Source organism: Ambystoma mexicanum, chromosome 8 (genome assembly GCF_040938575.1).
Source record: "Ambystoma mexicanum isolate Mex_15411 chromosome 8, UKY_AmexF1_1, whole genome shotgun sequence".
Lineage (NCBI taxonomy): Eukaryota > Metazoa > Chordata > Amphibia > Caudata > Ambystomatidae > Ambystoma > Ambystoma mexicanum.
The window spans coordinates 65,044,061-65,062,015 of NC_090929.1; the positions used below are offsets into that span (position 1 = coordinate 65,044,061).

General features: G+C 46.0%; 1 protein-coding gene across 3 annotated transcripts in view; it reads left to right on the forward strand.

Annotated features, from left to right (window-relative positions):
• Positions 1 to 17,955, forward strand: part of POMT1 (protein O-mannosyltransferase 1) — a 145,040-nt gene that overhangs the window by 101,876 nt on the left and 25,209 nt on the right. For all 3 annotated transcript variants that reach the window (XR_011268474.1, XM_069609292.1, XM_069609293.1), the window contains exons 11-12: positions 602 to 697; positions 908 to 1,000. Coding sequence is in view for 2 of the 3 variants with exons in the window: in XM_069609292.1 (XP_069465393.1) it covers positions 602 to 697; positions 908 to 1,000 (189 nt within the window). In the remaining variant the exon portion in view is untranslated. The remainder of the gene's footprint in view (positions 1 to 601; positions 698 to 907; positions 1,001 to 17,955) is intronic.

Below are 17,955 nucleotides of genomic sequence, written 5' to 3' on the forward strand. Positions count from 1 at the left end.
CCAACTCCTCACCTATCCTGTCATTTTGGGAGGCTAAAGCGTGTGCACAGCACCATGCCAAAAAGAGCCCCTCACAGAAAACCTGTCCTATCAGATGAAAAGCGGTGGGGGAGGGGGGTCATGCGCAGAACACCACCTACCTCGCCAGGCCTGGGGGATGAATTTGCACCAGGAGTTCAGGTAAGATTCTCGCTCTGTATTTGGAGCTCACATCACATTAATTCCATACCCATTGCAGTCTCCCCCAGAGGGGAGATTAATGGTGGCTGTCCATGTCGGAGCAACACAGGTTCGATCCCCGGGTCCGCACTTAGAAACCTCTGGGTATTAAGCGTGTTATAAATAACCTATTGTGTCATATCATGTTGAATCAAGCTAGTGCCTTCTGGACTCGTGTTGCTCACACCTGGACAGTTGTAAGGATTGATCCCGGCTCTGTAAGCTTGCTTTAGCTGTTGGCGTCCGCCATCCTCCTGCTTTGACTCATTGGTTCAGTAGAGGGAGTCACCCCCATTTCCCAGCTCTGCTATACAGGACCGGTTGGGCGCAGGCCCCCAGTCCCCATTCCTGCGTCTCAATCTGTGCTCTTCCTCCTGGGCAGGTATGAGGACGGTCGCGGCAGCTCCCACCAGCAGCAGGTGACGTGTTACCCCTACAAGGATGTCAATAACTGGTGGATCGTCAAACACCCGGACACGTGAGTACAGAGGTCTACTCTGGATGGGCTGCGTCTCAGTGGGTTTCCACTGGGGTTGGAGCGTTGAACCCGTGACGGTGGCAGGGTCTGTGTGACTTTATTAAGTTGCCTAAGTTGTTTAAATATAGTGGATCAGGCCTTGCTTATTTTCTTGTGTAAAAGGTGCCTCAAAAACTTCTTGAACTCACTCTTCTTCTCTTTCCCCATCAGGCAACAGATGGTGGTGCATGACCCTCCCCGCCCAGTGCGGCATGGGGACATTGTGCAGCTGGTGCATGGAATCACAGTTCGCTACCTCAACACGTAAGTATTAATAGAGAGCGGTGGGACAGCAAGGCAAGGAGGCAACATATGGGCATTCTGTGCACTTGTGGACACAGTTGACAACAGCGATATGTAAGCACCATACATTGCACCAGATGGTCATGGGGGCCCTCTAGAAGCTAGAGAGAGGGTCCCTGCATGAGGAAAGTTGAAAGTCTGAACTGAAACAGCAAGAGGTGCTTCAGGTCACTGCAGATCTGTTAATTCCTCCTTCAGTCACTGGATATAAGATCCTTTTTTCACTCACATCGCATGAGAGTGTTGCTTAGTTACTGGATGTAAGAACATTGTCTGATACAAGGGATGGACCAGCAGTGTTTGATACACAAGGTTTAATAGCAGTGGTCGAAGTGCATGAAAAGAAGTAGTGGAACTATTTTCCCTGTTGGCCTGCCCCTGCTCCCCACAAACCTCATTGCCATACCCCTCCCACAGGCCTCACCTGCTATTTAAGGGATTGTTCAGTGCGGTGCACTTCTTCCTACACATTTATTTTAAAACTAAATCATTCCAAAATGGTTTCTTTGTAAAATAAAAGTATGGGAACAGTGAAAATAAAAAAGATTAGAGGAGCATAGCTCCCGCCCACTTCGAACACTGTGTAAAAGGATTGCTCGATTCACTGCATACATGGCTGCTTCATGATAACTGCATATAAATAATAATAATAATAATTTGGCACTTATCTAGCGCTACGAACCCTCAGGTATCTGAGCGCTGCTTATTATTACCCACGGTGTGTGGTGCTCATTTATCGACCTCGGAAGGATGAAAGGCTGAGTTTGGCCCCGCCGGGATTCGAACCTGCGTTAGCAGGCTCTGCACGCATGTCAAAGCGAGCGTTCTACTCGCTGTGCCACTTGACCGGCTGGTTGATTCACATTGATTCACAAGCTGGTCACAGGAACATTGTTTAATCCTTTTGATATACATGTTAGGGCAGTTTTTCTAAAGTCCAACTAAGGGCTTTATAAAACCATACATCTGAGGCAGTACTTCAGCTTCCAGGTTCGGTGTATTTATCAGGAACTTCTGCGATCTCCCCCTGCAGTGTACAGATGGGGGCAGTCTGGCTGTCCAATCAGGCCAGCCAGCCGCCTATTGGGACTTGGTTCCTTTCAGGCAAGATGAAAGACAAAGGGCTGTGGAGTTTTGAACTCCTCCCTCGCTTCCTGCCTTCTAAGACACTCTGGAGCCTGAGCATGGAATACAAAAGATTACTGCCTAAAACAAAGCTTCCACTGAGGTTGTTCCTGCCTAGAATGGTAAGTGAAGACCTCCGAAGAAAGGAGCCCACCATTCTAGCAGAATGGTGGCCCTCCGGTGCATTACCAAGGCTGATTTAACAGCCTGCGAGTAACGAGACTAAAGTCACTAAGGTAAAGCCACTGCCACCAGCCATTCAAGTAAACTTGCAATTCTAACAAAAATGTTGCCAGGTAAGTAACAAGGGGGATACATTGTATCCCCACACATAAGATGGGGTGTGCTGGGTCAATATATAAAATGTAAAGGGGATGGAAATCCCTCTTTACCCCTTGGTAACAATAGTTCGCCAAAGTACATTAAAGCGAAATTAGCAGGGAAGCCCAAAGGGGCACCCCAGCCTAAGCCCAAAAGATGTAGGAAACTATAACTTCAACCATACACTATGGATAGACATAAAAAGGTCACCCATAAAAAGAGCAAAAGGCTAGATTAGAGGGGGGAAAAGACTCCCACTTACCTAGGGACAAGGAGAAATAATCCCCAAATATGAAAATCTAACCTAACAGTACACATGTTTAATCCACTGGGTATAGGAGCCTTAGTTAAGACAGTGGATGTGCTGCGTCCCTGGATATTAGAGGCTTGCTGGACACACTGGATGTAAGTACCTTATTGAATCACTACGTAAACGGGCATTTGATGCACTGTATACAAAGGAACAGTTTAAGACACTGCATATAAAAATATTGTTTGACACACTTGATGTAAGAGTTTGTTTTAACAACATACGTATCATAACGTTTGACGCACCAGATATAAAAGGATTGCTTCATTACTGAAATGTGGACAGTTTCTCTTGACCTTGTACTCGGGGGTGAGGGGTGGGGGGGTACTGACTCACAAATAGGTAACCCGGTTTTCCTCCAGCTTTCGCTGGCACACCTAGTGATGGAGATGGCTGGGCAATCAAGGACACTTCTAAGAGGGGAGCAAGGTGGGCCAAGGAACATTATAGCATTCAATAAGGGAATGTTCAAATAACGATGTATAAAAAAAATACTTTTACAGGTCACAAAAAAATATTCGATAGAGGGTCTTTTCATTGTTCAGACATTATTGTGACTCTACAGGAAGGTCACTGCCAATGTCAAGTAGATACTTGGGATCCCACCAGCAACTCAGGATCCATATCTGCTCAGTCGGGAGAATGGGCCTCATTACGCGGTAGGAGGTAAATAGCACCATGGCTACCCCTTTACCGCATTCCGGGTCCGGGTTCCCGAAATAGGGATTTACCGGGTCATTCCAACCTTGGAGACCCGGTAAGTCCCCATTCCGGGAACCATTCCCCATTCTCATTCGAGCCCCCATAGGGCTCAATGGGAATGGGGATGGAGCTAATAACGGTACCTCAATTTGTGATACCGTTATTAGCTGTGAAGTCCCTTAACGGTTCCCGTCCTTAACACCTGGTAAAACCAGGCGTTAAGGAAGGGACCCACTAAGGGACCTCGGAATAGGGTGGTAAGGGATTACCGGCACCGGTGCCTTTACCGGTGCCAGTAATCCCTTACCACCTACCGCGTAATGAGGCCCAATGTCTCGAATAGGAATGATTGTGAGTGATGTACCAGCATTTGATTGGCTAAGTGGGATGTTGGTCTTGATGTTGTGGTACACACAATGTTAAGTAAAGGCCCAGTGTTAATAATGGGGCCTAATACTGTATATTTGCACTTGACGACAAGTAAACAAGGTTTGTCCTGGACAATGACTGTGAGAACCTTGCAACTTTGCAAAGTCAACATTGGCAGTCCAGGTCTCCTGTTGGGGACCAACAGCCCGAGTGGCGCGAGAAAGAGGTTATGCAGTTAAGCTGAATGACTCAAGACCCCCAGGAGAAGGTGCCCATCCAGAGGGACAATGAACTACTGAAGCTTGCATACTCTGCAGTGGTTGTCCAGCAGTTGCAGGCCAGGCAAGGCTGACTCCTCTGAGTCCCAACAATGCTTTTCCGTTTGTCGGTTGTTACTTGGTTTGTGCCTCTGCAGCAGCATACCATGCCAAACTGTTAAACGCAGTAAGGCCATACCTCTCCAAGAAATCTGCACTAACATAGCCAGGGCCATCACAGGCTCAAGGCTGGACTATTGCAATGTACTCTTCCTAGGAACATCCACTAAAAACCTGGAAAAATTGCAAGTCATCCAGAATAGTGCCCTTCGCGCAGCCCAAGGCATCTCCAAAAGGGAGCACATATCCACTGCCAGAAAGCTAGCGCACTGGCTCCCAATAAAAGAACGGGTGATGTTCAAAGCGCTCGCTATCACCCATAAATGCATACACCACTCAGCGCCTGATTACTTATCACAAAGGATTCATCCATCTAGCTCAACCCGGCCAACAGGAACACCGTACTCAAATATGCTAACAGTGCCCTGGGTAAAAAGAGTGAGAGCAGGGGGCGCCAGCTTCCCCTACTTAGCGCCCTTTCTCTGGAATGCACTTCCACCAAGTCTATGTGCAGAAGAATCACTCCTAGCATTCAGAAAAGCCATGAAGACCTCATTATTCACTTAATAACTCCTACACTCCTCCTACTCAATTCATGATAACCGCATAGTGCACCCCTAACTATGACAACCATGCACAAATGTACCTAATGCCTTGATTTCCATGTTCTGCAACTATGTTACGCATGTAAATGTTCTATCGCCCAATGATATATATGTTTTTCCCACTTGTCATCCCTGTAACTAAGCTCCCATAAAGTAACAGCGCCACTATGCCTGTGGGCTGCTTTGGGTGCTATACAAATGTAAAAAATAAATCATGAGATCTCTGGCGCTATCCCTTACTGGTGGCTAGGCTGTCTGGTGCATCTGCCTCTTCGTGTCCAGTCCACGCAAGGATGATGAGCATGGCTTTATTTGGTAGTGGGGGATCTTGTGATGTGCAACCTGACTGTCCCCACTGGGTTTGGGAGAGGGGAACGTGGTTCCTCTGGTCACTGAAAAGGCCAGTGTACTCAGACCCTGCCCATGCTTCACCATTCAGTGGGTAGTGGCAAGATGCAAGGCAGCAGCTTCCTCTGGGTTCACTTCAGTTTCGGGCGTCTATTCAATTCCTGGACAGTCTGACAGTGTCCTCCAACATCTGCGGTTCACCTTTGATAAGGCAAGGATGCAAACTCCCAGGTGAAGTAGGAAAGTTAGGAACTGAGTGCACACTCCCTTTCTATTCAAAGGGTTGCATGCTTTCCAACTTTGGTGGCCGCCAGTCACTAGGGGCTTTCGCATTCAGACTTCCCAGGCTGCTTCTTGGGTTGTGTATTCCTCGCTAGAGATCTTCTCTTGGCTCTGAGACAAGCAAATACCATGATCCTACATGGCAACATCTGTGCCTCCATTAATTAATAGGCAACAATGTTTAGCTGTGGCTCAGACTGGATTGTAACACTGGGATTCCTCTAAAGAATTCTTGGGGTACAGTGGTGCCCACACAAGTAAACCTGCAAGACTACTCACCCATGGAACAAGATGACTTCTGGACATCCTAAACCCATTCCAGTCATGTGCACAACGAAACCTTGGGGTATTCTTCTCTGCTGCTGTGTTTAGGGTGTGAGATGAATCTACCCACAGTTAGGCAACTGGGTTATTCTCAAGTCCATATCTCTCTCCTAGCAGTGAATGGCCGAACCCTCTGGAGGGGAGCAGGGAGATTAACGATACTCGAAACCCTTCCTAACAATCAGTAAGTAAATGTCCACACACCTCTATTGGGTAAAATATATTTGTATACTTGCTGTGCAAGGAAAAATAGGTCATGAAGAATTGCAGGTAAGAACCTTAATATAATTGCTACAGTTCAATTTCTAATGATGCGACCATACCAAATGAGGGGTACCAGGAGAGCATGCCAACTGCGCCTGCGAGCTCGGTGGTAGACCAAGTGGAGCTACAATGCCCCAAACTCGAATAGAAGTCTTGGCCTGCGATGAAAGACAATATGCAAATGCTTGCGGTTATAGGAAGGCAACTACGAGCAGCCAAAACATTAAAATAATTTTAGGAGTCAAAGTTCAACAGCAGGAGAGACGGTTCTGTTGAACAAAAATAAGGCTCCCGTGCCGGAAGGCCGACTTTAAAGTTAGTACAGCTGATGCTGCGGTGTGCTGCATCTGTCCAGTAGCTGGAAGCGCAGGTCCAATAGCCAGACAGTGGGCCTGGGGTCACTCATATTCCCAGGTGGTCTTTGTTCAATGCTTCTTCATTAAGTGTCTTTCATACAAATAGGCCTCTATCTCCGTCAAGGGAGTTTTCCTAAAGTTCGCTTGAAGTAAGACTCTATAAAACTATCCCTTGGCATACAGGTCCCCAACTCTTAGTACAAGTCTGTGCTACCCAAAGGATCTGGTAGAATGGCAGAGGAGCCAGGCTTATTTTATGGGGAGGATGTGAGCTGTAGGTACGTTTTAGGACAGTTTTTCTGAAGTGTAACTCAACTGAGAAAGTACAAGAATCCACTTAGTATAGGGCTGTACGACCTGAGTATATGGTAACATAGACAGAGCAGCCAGGCTTATTTTAGGAGATCGAGAGAGGGCTGTTGGAAAGTACACTGAACCTGTAGTACACCAAGGATTCAATAGAAACACTTACAACCAGAGGTATTTTACACAATAAAGTTTATTTTAAATACAAGTATGCCAAGTTAAGTCTTGGGGTAAGTACTGGCCATAGAGTCAAAAACACATTCATAAAAACACATCACAGGTCTTGAAGGTACACAGACCAAAACATAAAACCTTCAGAATACCCAACAGTAATTCTAGGGAAGTCAAACCCCTTCATACATATTCAGTACAGGTCACACCTATTCTTGGGGAGTAAAATCATTAGTTACTTTTTAGATTACGTTCTGTAATAGGGTAGTAGACCCTAGCAGTTGTACTGAGACGCTCAGCAAAGAAATCGCATACTAAACCAACCTGCAAGTATACTTTTCTGAACAGTGAAACACTCATTTAAGGAACAGTAGGAACCTAGAACTACATTTGATAATTTGTAGAGAAGTCCTGGTTACGTTGCAATTGGAATATACCAATATGACCCTTCTTTTTATAAAAGGATCGCACATGGCCAGGTAATACGTGCAGGCAACAGCTTAATGACCTTATTGTATCTTGGAAGACACTTCTGCCACTGGCCTTTGAGAACCAACGGTATTTTGATTCCATGAACCTTACCATCCTGCTTTGATAAAGACCCTCTGGGGTTGAAACACGTGTCGGCTGACCACCTTCTCCAGACAATGTGTCTAGACTATGTTCCAATAAAAATACACTTGTAAAAACCACAGAAAAACGCGTGAGATCCTTTTATAAAAAGAAGGGTCATATTGCTATACACCAATTGCAAGGTAACCAGGACTTCTCTACAAACCTTCTTCACAAGAGATATTGGGTTTACCTCTTACAACCTGTGACCCTGCAAAACCAAATAGAATTTAAAAAAAAACATTCACAGAGCTCAGCACAGGAGTGTTCAGAATCTAGAAACCCAACCCTCTTCTCGTACATTTATGATAAAACAGTTCTACTAGGTGAGTAAGACCTGTGGGTGTAATATACAATTACAGTGGCTTTTCAGCTCATTGGAACACAGTCTAAGATGAGCAAGAACGCTTTACACTAATTTTGGATGCACCAGGCCGACCAAGGTCCGCTAGTCCTAAAGGAACACTTTTCAAGAATGGCACGCAGCTATTCCAGGCAGGCAAAACCTAATGTTGTAATATACTATTACAGTTGCTTTTCTGATCATTGCAACACAGATTGAGGTAAGCAGTAACTCTTTAGGATGGCACACAGATAACACAAGGTAAGTAAAACCTATATACTAAGATAAAGGCACTGTCAGCAACTTCAGGGTAAGTATAACCTAAGGCACACTTATTCTGGACAGGCTTACTGCAAGTCAGGGGAAGCAAGGCCCAATTGGGGACACTCCTACTTGTATATCCCAACAGGAATAGTAAAGTGAACCCAACAGCATTCCTTTTAGGAAGAGGGGAACCCAACTTTCTGATAGAATGGCGAAACAGTTTCTAAGGAAAGAAAGACTTTACATATACTTTTCAGAATGACAGAACATTTCCAAGGTACGTAAAATAACCTTAGGTATACTTTTACAATGTATACAGTTTTTTAATAACACAAATTGTATAGCGAATGAATATATAACAAAAATGATATAACAAAAATAATGAAAATGTGGGGGTGGGTAAAGTGTTAAATATTTTGGGGAAACGGTTGGGGTGGGTTTTTAGGGGTGGGAAACAGGGGTTTGGGGGGAATCCCTCCAAAAAAGAAATACATTTGTTTTGTCGTTCTATAATTTTCATTATATGTGCTTTTTTTATTAAATGCATCCTTATGAAGACATGTAACCCTTTTACAAGTGGCAGTACACTTTCAGTTTAAGTAAGAACTTTTGTAACGGTTCACTCTGAGTTACAGTTACCAACCAAGTTCTTTTACAAGTATGTCACTTTTGAACACTTTTTCTTTTCTAGGCAACGGGCCCAATCCTTAGAGATCTTTCCCTTATTCTTGGAGCATGAGTGTTCTCAGTGGCAGAAGAGGGGTCACTAGGTCTCTAGTGTCCAACAGGCAGTTCAGGATAGGCACAGAAGTAGCAAAAGTCAGAGTTCCTTAGGAAGGAATCGTACAAAAATGTCGCCCTCATTTGTGCATCCCTGCAGTTACTGTGACTTTGGGGGCGCACAAAATAGGGCGACATTAACTGCGCCCAAGCAGAGCAGGGTTTGCGGGGGTGTCCCCCGCTCTGCTTGGGTGCTGTAACGGGAGTCGGGGATTGCAGGGGTGTCCCCCGCTTACCATTTTGGTAAGCGGCGGACACGAAAGAAAAAAATAAAAGCACCCTGCGGCGTCCAGTATGCTGCACCCAGCCTGATAGTCACATTTAGCCTGCCTGTACTTAGCCATTTTAAATTGTATTCCAACAACTGAAATTGCACCCAGCCTGATAGTCACATTTAGCCTGCCTGTACTTAGCCATTTTAAATTGTATTCCAACAACTGAAATTGCACCCATCCTGATAGTCGCATTTAGCCTGCCTGTACTTAGCCATTTTAAATTGTATCCCAACAACTGAAATTGCACCTAGCCTGCCTCTACTCAGCCACTTAGCATGTACACCCTGGGTCTTGCTTACAGGTCACCTTGGCCACCAATGTATATTACCTTCTCCATCATACTAGGAGTACAAACACTTAGCCTGACCACTAAAGCTAACACTTTGAGTCTCTGCGCCACGTCCTATCCCACCCATCTCACCTACCCCATCATGCTCGACACACAACAACCTAATACAGGACTTAAAATGAACCAATATCAAGATAGTACCACTATGCAAAGGCCATGTAATACTGTAGACAGAAACCTAAGATTACGCGCTCGCCTGTCCAAACTGCATGAGCCACCAGCTAAGAAAGTTGAACTACTAAATCTCCAAAAAAACGAAACAGTCACCCTTGAAGGTTACTGCAGAACCCACCAGGAAACATTCAAATCCCAATAGACCTATACTAAACGGCACCAAACAGACTGCTAAAGATAGTCCTAATACTACCTGCCCTAACTTAGAAAGCCACAAACCTTATCTCAAAGGAGCGCTTATAAACGCCAGGTCTCTAGTCGCACACGCAACAGAGATATCAGATATCATTCTTACAGACAACCTAGACTTCCTGGCCATCTTTGAATCCTGGCTACATGATGCGGCAGGCCCTGCCCTATCATTAGCAGTCCCGGATAACTATACAATTCTACGAGCGGACAGACATACCTCCCGAGGTGGAGGCCTAGCAATCATAGCTAAGACCAGCCTATATATGAAAATTATCACAACCACCACTATGAAATCCTGTGAATGCCTCACGGTCAAAATAGCCATCGCTAACTCCCAAACTCTAAACATCATCCTTCTCTACAGACCACCAGGTCCTATTGGAACCTTCGCTGAGGACATCTCAACATCCCTGTCCATAACCTAAAAAATACATCCCAAACAATAGTGCTAGGGGACTTCAATCTAGGCTATTATGACACTAAGGATATCCAATCTACAGCGATTGCCCTGACCCTGAAAGAGCTGGGATTCTCCCAGAAAGTTAAATTACCCACCCACAATAAAGGTTGTATCCTCGATTGGATAGCAGAACATAATTGCAAAGTAAATATCATGGATTCCGTACCTCAGATCTGGACTGACCACCACCTGCTATTATTCACAGTGACAACCAACCCTGCTACTGCCCAGTCCTCACTTGCCCCACCCTTGCCTACTAGGAACAAAAAACTCATGATAGCGGAAAATCTGATGCCCGTCATAATACCTAAATTGAACTCACTACCAGACATTATGGACCCTAATGTGTTAGTTGAATAGTATAATGAAGCTATGAACTCAGCCCTCGACCACATAGCTCCGCTCAAACTAAGAAATAGCAAACCGAAAATACACCTTAACTCATGGTTCACACCTCATCTAAAAAATCTCAGGCTAACCAAAAGAAAACTTGAAACCATTTGGAGACTCTCCCCATCAGTCGAAAATAAACTCAACCTTTCCAAAGCCTCCTCCCAATACAAGAAAGAAATACTATTAGCCAAACAGGAAACTTATAATACTAGAATATCTAAATCGAAATCTAGTGTCGGAGAACTGTTCATCATTCTGAAAGAACTGGAAACTCTCGTTGTACCTCAAGAAAACTGCACCAAGGACAAACAATGGTGCTCTAGTATACAACTTGCCTTAACAAATAAAAGTAGCTAATTTACAAACTAAAATTGCTCTCAAGAAGGCATCCCTAACGCCTCACATCCCTCAGAGCTTAGCCCCACCACCACAGCCTAATCAAGAAGCCCGATTCTGCTTTTCTAAGGTATCGACCATTGAGGTAGAAAAGGTCATTCTGGGACTTAAACCGTCCAACTGCAAAGGCGACCAATGCCCAGCACAACTTATCAAGGATGCTGCGAGAGAACTATCGCCATTTATAACCAAACTTATCAACTCCTCCTTTACCACAGGCACGGTACCGAATAACCTAAAGGAGTCTTGGGTACTGCCACTATTAAAGAAACAAACCCTTGACCCTGCCATTCCCACAAACTTCAGGCCCATCACAACTGTGCCCTTTCTTCTAAAAATTCTAGACAAAGTAGCTTACATTCAAATACAAAACTTCCTAGAATCCAACCACCTACTCGGAACCCGCCAATCAGGATTCCGCCCGCAACATGGGACTGAGACAGCTCTAATAGATCTTAAGGCCCAAATAGACGAATGCAGAGATAATGGCCAAGCAGCCCTTCTCCTCCTTCTGGACCTATCAGCGGCATTCGACTTAGTTGACCACACAGTCCTATGTAGCCACCTTGACTCTGCAGCCCACTTCTCAAAAGAGGCGATAACATGGATCAAGTCATTTCTGAGTAACCGGACTATGAGAATCTTCGCTCCATCAGCCTCAGCAGATCCGATCCCTATAACATGCAGTGTACCACAAGGATCTTGTGTGTCACCCACCCTCTACAATGTTTTCACGAAGCCCCTCTTTGATGAAATGGATCATCTGGGTTTCGCCTACACCAACTACGCAGACGATACCCAGATCCTCCTCCTGCTCTCAGGAGTTTACGCCAAGGATCTGGCCCTAGTGAACAGAATCTATAGCATCGTTCAGGCATGGATGGCCACACACGGCCTATGCCTGAACGATGATAAAACCGAGCTCATCATCCTAGGCACCCCGACCTATATATCCAAACTCAGCCCTGATTATGCCAACTTCATTATTGATGGGAACAACATAAAAGTAGCTAACGAAGTGAAAACCCTAGGATTCTACCTAGACGCCACCATGAACTTTACCAAACAAGTTAACTCACTAGCCTCTGCTACAGCATACACATGCAAACTTATCAGAGCTAGTAAAGAATTCCGCTCCACAGACAGCTGCATTACACTTGCCAGAGCCCTGATACTATCCAAATTGGATTATTGTAACTGACTCTACATTGGGGCTAATAAACAGACCATCCACAAAATTCAAGTCCTCCAGAACAATGCCCTGACAGCAACACTCAAGATTAACAGAAATGAGCATATATCCTCTAAAAGAAGAGAACACAAATGGCTTTCCACCTCTGATCAAATTCAACTCAAGATCGCCTCCCTCACCTACAAATGCCTCAATAATAAAGCACCTCCCTGCCTCATGGACAGGTTATGCAAAAGAACCTCTTCCAGACCAACAAGAACAGCAAAAGCAAACTGCCTCCAAGTTCCGCACTTCAAACTCTCCACTATAGGAGGACATAGCTTCCCAGTCAAGGCTGCGCAGCTATGGAACTCCCTCCCCCATGGCATCAGAGAACCGCAGCCCTTCACCAATTTCAGACAGAACCTAACTAGGTGGCTGAGAGCCAATGACATCTAACTACTCTAACTTGCTTGACCCTTTAAATGCCCCTCTCTTGACTCCCACTCCCTGCTCCTGGAGCCTACTTACCATGCGATTGAAGCTCCGTGCGCAGCACATCATTCTGACATTGATAACCTGATACGTCACACTGTACATAACTGTATATCACTACCCTATGACTATGCAGGAAACATGTACCCTGTTACCCTTTGTTCCTTGACCTTACCTTGTACATACCTGCCTATTGTAACATTGTTGATGTCTGTATTTTTCCTACTTATCATGTACTTGTAACTAAGTTGAGCATGTCCTTTTCTGTTTGCGCCCTGATGCCCCAGGGTATGGCGCGCCATATAAATAATAAACTAAACTAAAACTAAATGTTAGTGGGAGGAGCTAATGCCACAGGGATAGCAGGGTGCAGGCGGCACACACAGAAGTGTGCCGCCGTGAATGGTAAGTTGGTGTTTGGAGGTGGGGGGTAGGAAGGGAAAATAAGGCTGGGGAGCGGGCACAGTGATCTATATGATCAAGGCGCCGCGCCGTAACTGGCGTCAGCATTTCGTCCGTCGCAGTTATGGGCGGTGCAGTGATCACATACATCCCTTAGGAAAACTGGTCAAACAAGTATTACATTTTGGAGAGGTTGAAAGGGTCCAAGGACTTCTGAGAAGATACAGTAGGAGTATTCCAGCAGTGGGCCTGGGTGAACTGGATGAGAGGACTCACAATCACAAGAAACACCCGAAAGCTCCACAGGAATCACAAAAGCTTAAGGTAAGTAAATACCCCAGTACCTCAGCCAACACAGTACCTCCGCACAGAACAGTTGCAGCAGAAAGACTTCAGGATCTGCAGCCAAAAACCTGGTTGCTGAATTCCTTGTTCTGAAGACAGGACCGTGTGTTAGGCAAAGATTGTATGCAGTACCGTTTGTGTGCACTACAACAACCCTGACCTCCAGGCAATCAGAACCCAACCTTTGGTATAAGCTTGTACTACACAGTTTGGGTAGCGTGTTGAGCAGCCAGGCTTATCGCAAGAGGGGTCAATGTGAGCTGTAGGGGAGTTACACAGAGATTCACAGTGACAAGTATTCAAATAAACACTTGCGCACAAGGTTTATTGAATAAATAATTATAAATGTATCAGTCATTTAGAATAAGCCTTCTTCAGAAGGGAGCAATATAAAAGCAACACACAAATACACTTCAAAACTACACACTCTTAGTTTCTAAATCAGTAAAGATCCATTTGGGATTGCCCACAGTCACAACCTACACCCTCAGGTGACTTCAGTAGTTTGGGTGTTGGGAACATTAATATCTTACTGTTGCATTTAGAATACTTTTAGAAATTGGTTAAAGGAAAAGGTTATTAGAACAAACAGACCACAAATATTCTTAAGCAGGCAAATACTTTTGGATCCCCTAATCAGTCATTCAGTATAACAGGTCAGGCCAAATTCAATGGGCAAAAGTCTTGTATGGGCTGAAGCACTTCTGGTAGGTAAGTAGAAAAAGTCTTTGCACAATGTTTTAGAAGTCTTTGAAGAAAATAATCAATGTAGGGCCACAAGCTGTTTATGCTTGTGAGTAGTAGAAGGTGCAAGCAACTCTACAATGAAAGGTAAGTTCTCTTAGACTGTACAGTACCTTTGGATTGAAGAAAAAGTGCAGCAGATGATTCATGTTCCCGTGCAGCTCTGCAGATCTCACAGTTCCTGGGCCCCATTCGTGGGGACATGGGGGAGGACTCCTGCACTGCAATGGGTGTTCACTGATCGCAACCGGCAATCTTTCCAACAAGTAGCACTTCGGTGTTTCAGCTCCTCGCGACTACCGCAAATAGCAACACAGCAGTTTCTGGCTGTCGAGATGGACTTTCCTTGCTTCTGGGGTCCCACACTCTGTTGAGGGGACTCGGAGCCATTTTGGTCAAATGAGCACCCATACGTGCCTTTATTGGGGCTGTGGAAACAGCCTGTGGGAAATGTGCACTGGATTAGTTAAAAGGATCACTGCTACCAGCCATTAAAGGTAAGCTTGTCTCTGTATCCCCTTTCTCGTATCTCCCCAGCACTCCACATAAGTTGGGGGGTGCTGATCTCACCTAATAAAATCTAAAAGGGATCCAAAGATCCTTTCTACCCCTGGGAACTGTAGTAAGTACACTTTTCCCAGTCCCCCTACCCTTGCACTTGCGCGATCTGAATGACACCTGGCCTAGTAGGATCGTTGTCTGTCTCCCCTTGTCCCCTCCCCCCCCCCTGCCTCGTCGCGCCTTGAAACACAGGCGCGTTACAAATGCCATATCATATAATATATCACTGAACCCAGTAAATACAATAGTTCAAAGAAACTCTTAACACACTTAAGTTCTACTTAAAATATAGAATTATTTTATATACACAAGGCAGGTAAGTAAATACTCTTAGACTAACCAATACACACAGGAATTATTCATAAAACTTTTCAAAGGTGACTGCTTCAATTGTTAGTTGCTCGCGGTTATAATTGTTACAGAGAATTACACTGTCCGTTCAACCCTCTGCATGTGAGTGCTGCTCAGCCCGCTGCATAGGAGTGCTGCTCAGCCCGCTGCATAGGAGTGCTGCTCAGCCCGCTGCATAGGAGTGCTGCTCAGCCCGCTGAATGTTAGTGTGTGCCACTGGGGGTTCAACAATTCAAATCGGTGCAGCACCCATGTGGGGGACATGAAGGCAGCTTGCAATGTGCATATACACAAATCATGTACATGCAACTGACATGCTAAAATGGGACATCTTAAAAAAGCCAGGAAAGGGGTTTATTATGTTTTTCTGTATATTGCACGTTGAATAGTGCAGACATGTTATCCATCGTAGAAAAAAGAAAGGGTGTTCTCATTGGGGCTTCCTGCGGGTAACAGGACTAGCATCGCGATAAGGGCTCCAAACAAGGACTGCTGGAATCGGGGTTCATGCTGGGGGCTTCACGAAGGAGGACACAACTCACATCTGGGCCGAGGGTTCAAACGAGGAATGCAATGATGATGGCGCCTGTCGAGACCACCAGGGCACACTTTTGGCGTTTCAGGGTTGGAGTCGAGAAATCTTGGAGGGCGGGGGAGGGGCTTTTTAAAAAAAAAAACATTGAGGACACGTGATGTCATTTTATGAAAACAGCCCTAGTTCCAGGCTGCCCAATCCATCCTAGAGGGTCTTGGGGAGGGAGGGTGGATTCTCCCTCTTGAGAAATGTTTTTAAATATGTTAAATAATGGGGAGAAATCGTGAACTTTAAAGCACTTTTTTCCAAGAAAATTGGCTAGAAATTGATTGTTTGACAGTTCCAATGGGAAGTCTATGAATTCATGTAATACTGTATGTTCCACAGTAGCTACGGGCGTTCTACCCCTGCTGCATCGAAGCGATGCATGTGCCCTAGCTAGCAGAAACATGGTGTGCCCATTAGAACACCTGGATTCTCAGTGTGGGCATGGCCCTCCCCCTAGTGGAAATGGTAAATGTTACTCCATCCATGCCCCGAGTGTGGGCATGGCCCATCCCCTAATGGAAATGGTAAATGTTACTCCATCCATGCCCCGAGTGTGGGCATGGCCCTGTTACTCCATCCACTTCCCCTAGTGGAAATGGTAAATGTTACTCCATCCATGCCCCGAGTGTGGGCATGGCCCTCCCCTAGTGGAAATGGTAAATGTTACTCCATCCATGCCCCGAGTGTGGGCATGGCCCTGTTGCTCCATCCACTTCCCCTAGTGGAAATGGTAAATGTTACTCCATCCATGCCCCGAGTGTGGGCATGGCCCTTCCCCTAGTGGAAATGGTAAATTTTACTCCATCCATGCCCCGAGTGTGGGCATGGCCCTTCCCCTAGTGGAAATGGTAAATGTTACTCCATCCATGCCCCGAGTGTGGGCATGGCCCTGTTACTCCATCCACTTCCCCTAGTGGAAATGGTAAATGTTACTCCATCCATGCCCAAAGTGTGGGCATGGCCCTCCCCTAGTGGAAATGGTAAATGTTACTGTAAATTTTACTCCATCCATGCCCCAAGTGTGGGCGTGGCCCTTCCCCTAGTGGAAATGGTAAATGTTACTCCATCCATGCCCCAATGGTGTGCGTGGCCCTTCCCCTAGTGGAAATGGTAAATGTTACTCCATCCATGCCCCAATGGTGTGCGTGGCCCTTCCCCTCGTGGAAATGGTAAATGTTACTCCATCCATGCCCCGAGTGTGGGCATGGCCCTTCCCCTCGTGGGAATGGTAAATGTTACTCCATCCATGCCCAGAGTGTGGGCATGGCCCTGTTACTCCATCCACTTCCCCTAGTGGAAATGGTAAATGTTACTCCATCCATGCCCCGAGTGTGGGCATGGCCCTCCCCTAGTGGAAATGGTAAATGTTACTCCATCCATGCCCCGAGTGTGGGCATGGCCCTGTTACTCCATCCACTTCCCCTAGTGGAAATGGTAAATGTTACTCCATCCATGCCCCGAGTGTGGGCATGGCCCTCCCCTAGTGGAAATGGTAAATGTTACTCCATCCATGCCCCAATGGTGTGCGTGGCCCTTCCCCTCGTGGAAATGGTAAATGTTACTCCATCCATGCCCCGAGTGTGGGCATGGCCCTTCCCCTCGTGGGAATGGTAAATGTTACTCCATCCATGCCCAGAGTGTGGGCATGGCCCTGTTACTCCATCCACTTCCCCTAGTGGAAATGGTAAATGTTACTCCATCCATGCCCCGAGTGTGGGCATGGCCCTCCCCTAGTGGAAATGGTAAATGTTACTCCATCCATGCCCCGAGTGTGGGCATGGCCCTGTTACTCCATCCACTTCCCCTAGTGGAAATGGTAAATGTTACTCCATCCATGCCCCGAGTGTGGGCATGGCCCTCCCCTAGTGGAAATGGTAAATGTTACTCCATCCATGCCCCGAGTGTGGGCATGGCCCTGTTGCTCCATCCACTTCCCCTAGTGGAAATGGTAAATGTTACTCCATCCATGCCCCGAGTGTGGGCATGGCCCTTCCCCTAGTGGAAATGGTAAATTTTACTCCATCCATGCCCCGAGTGTGGGCATGGCCCTTCCCCTAGTGGAAATGGTAAATGTTACTCCATCCATGCCCCGAGTGTGGGCATGGCCCTGTTACTCCATCCATGCCCAAAGTGTGGGCATGGCCCTCCCCTAGTGGAAATGGTAAA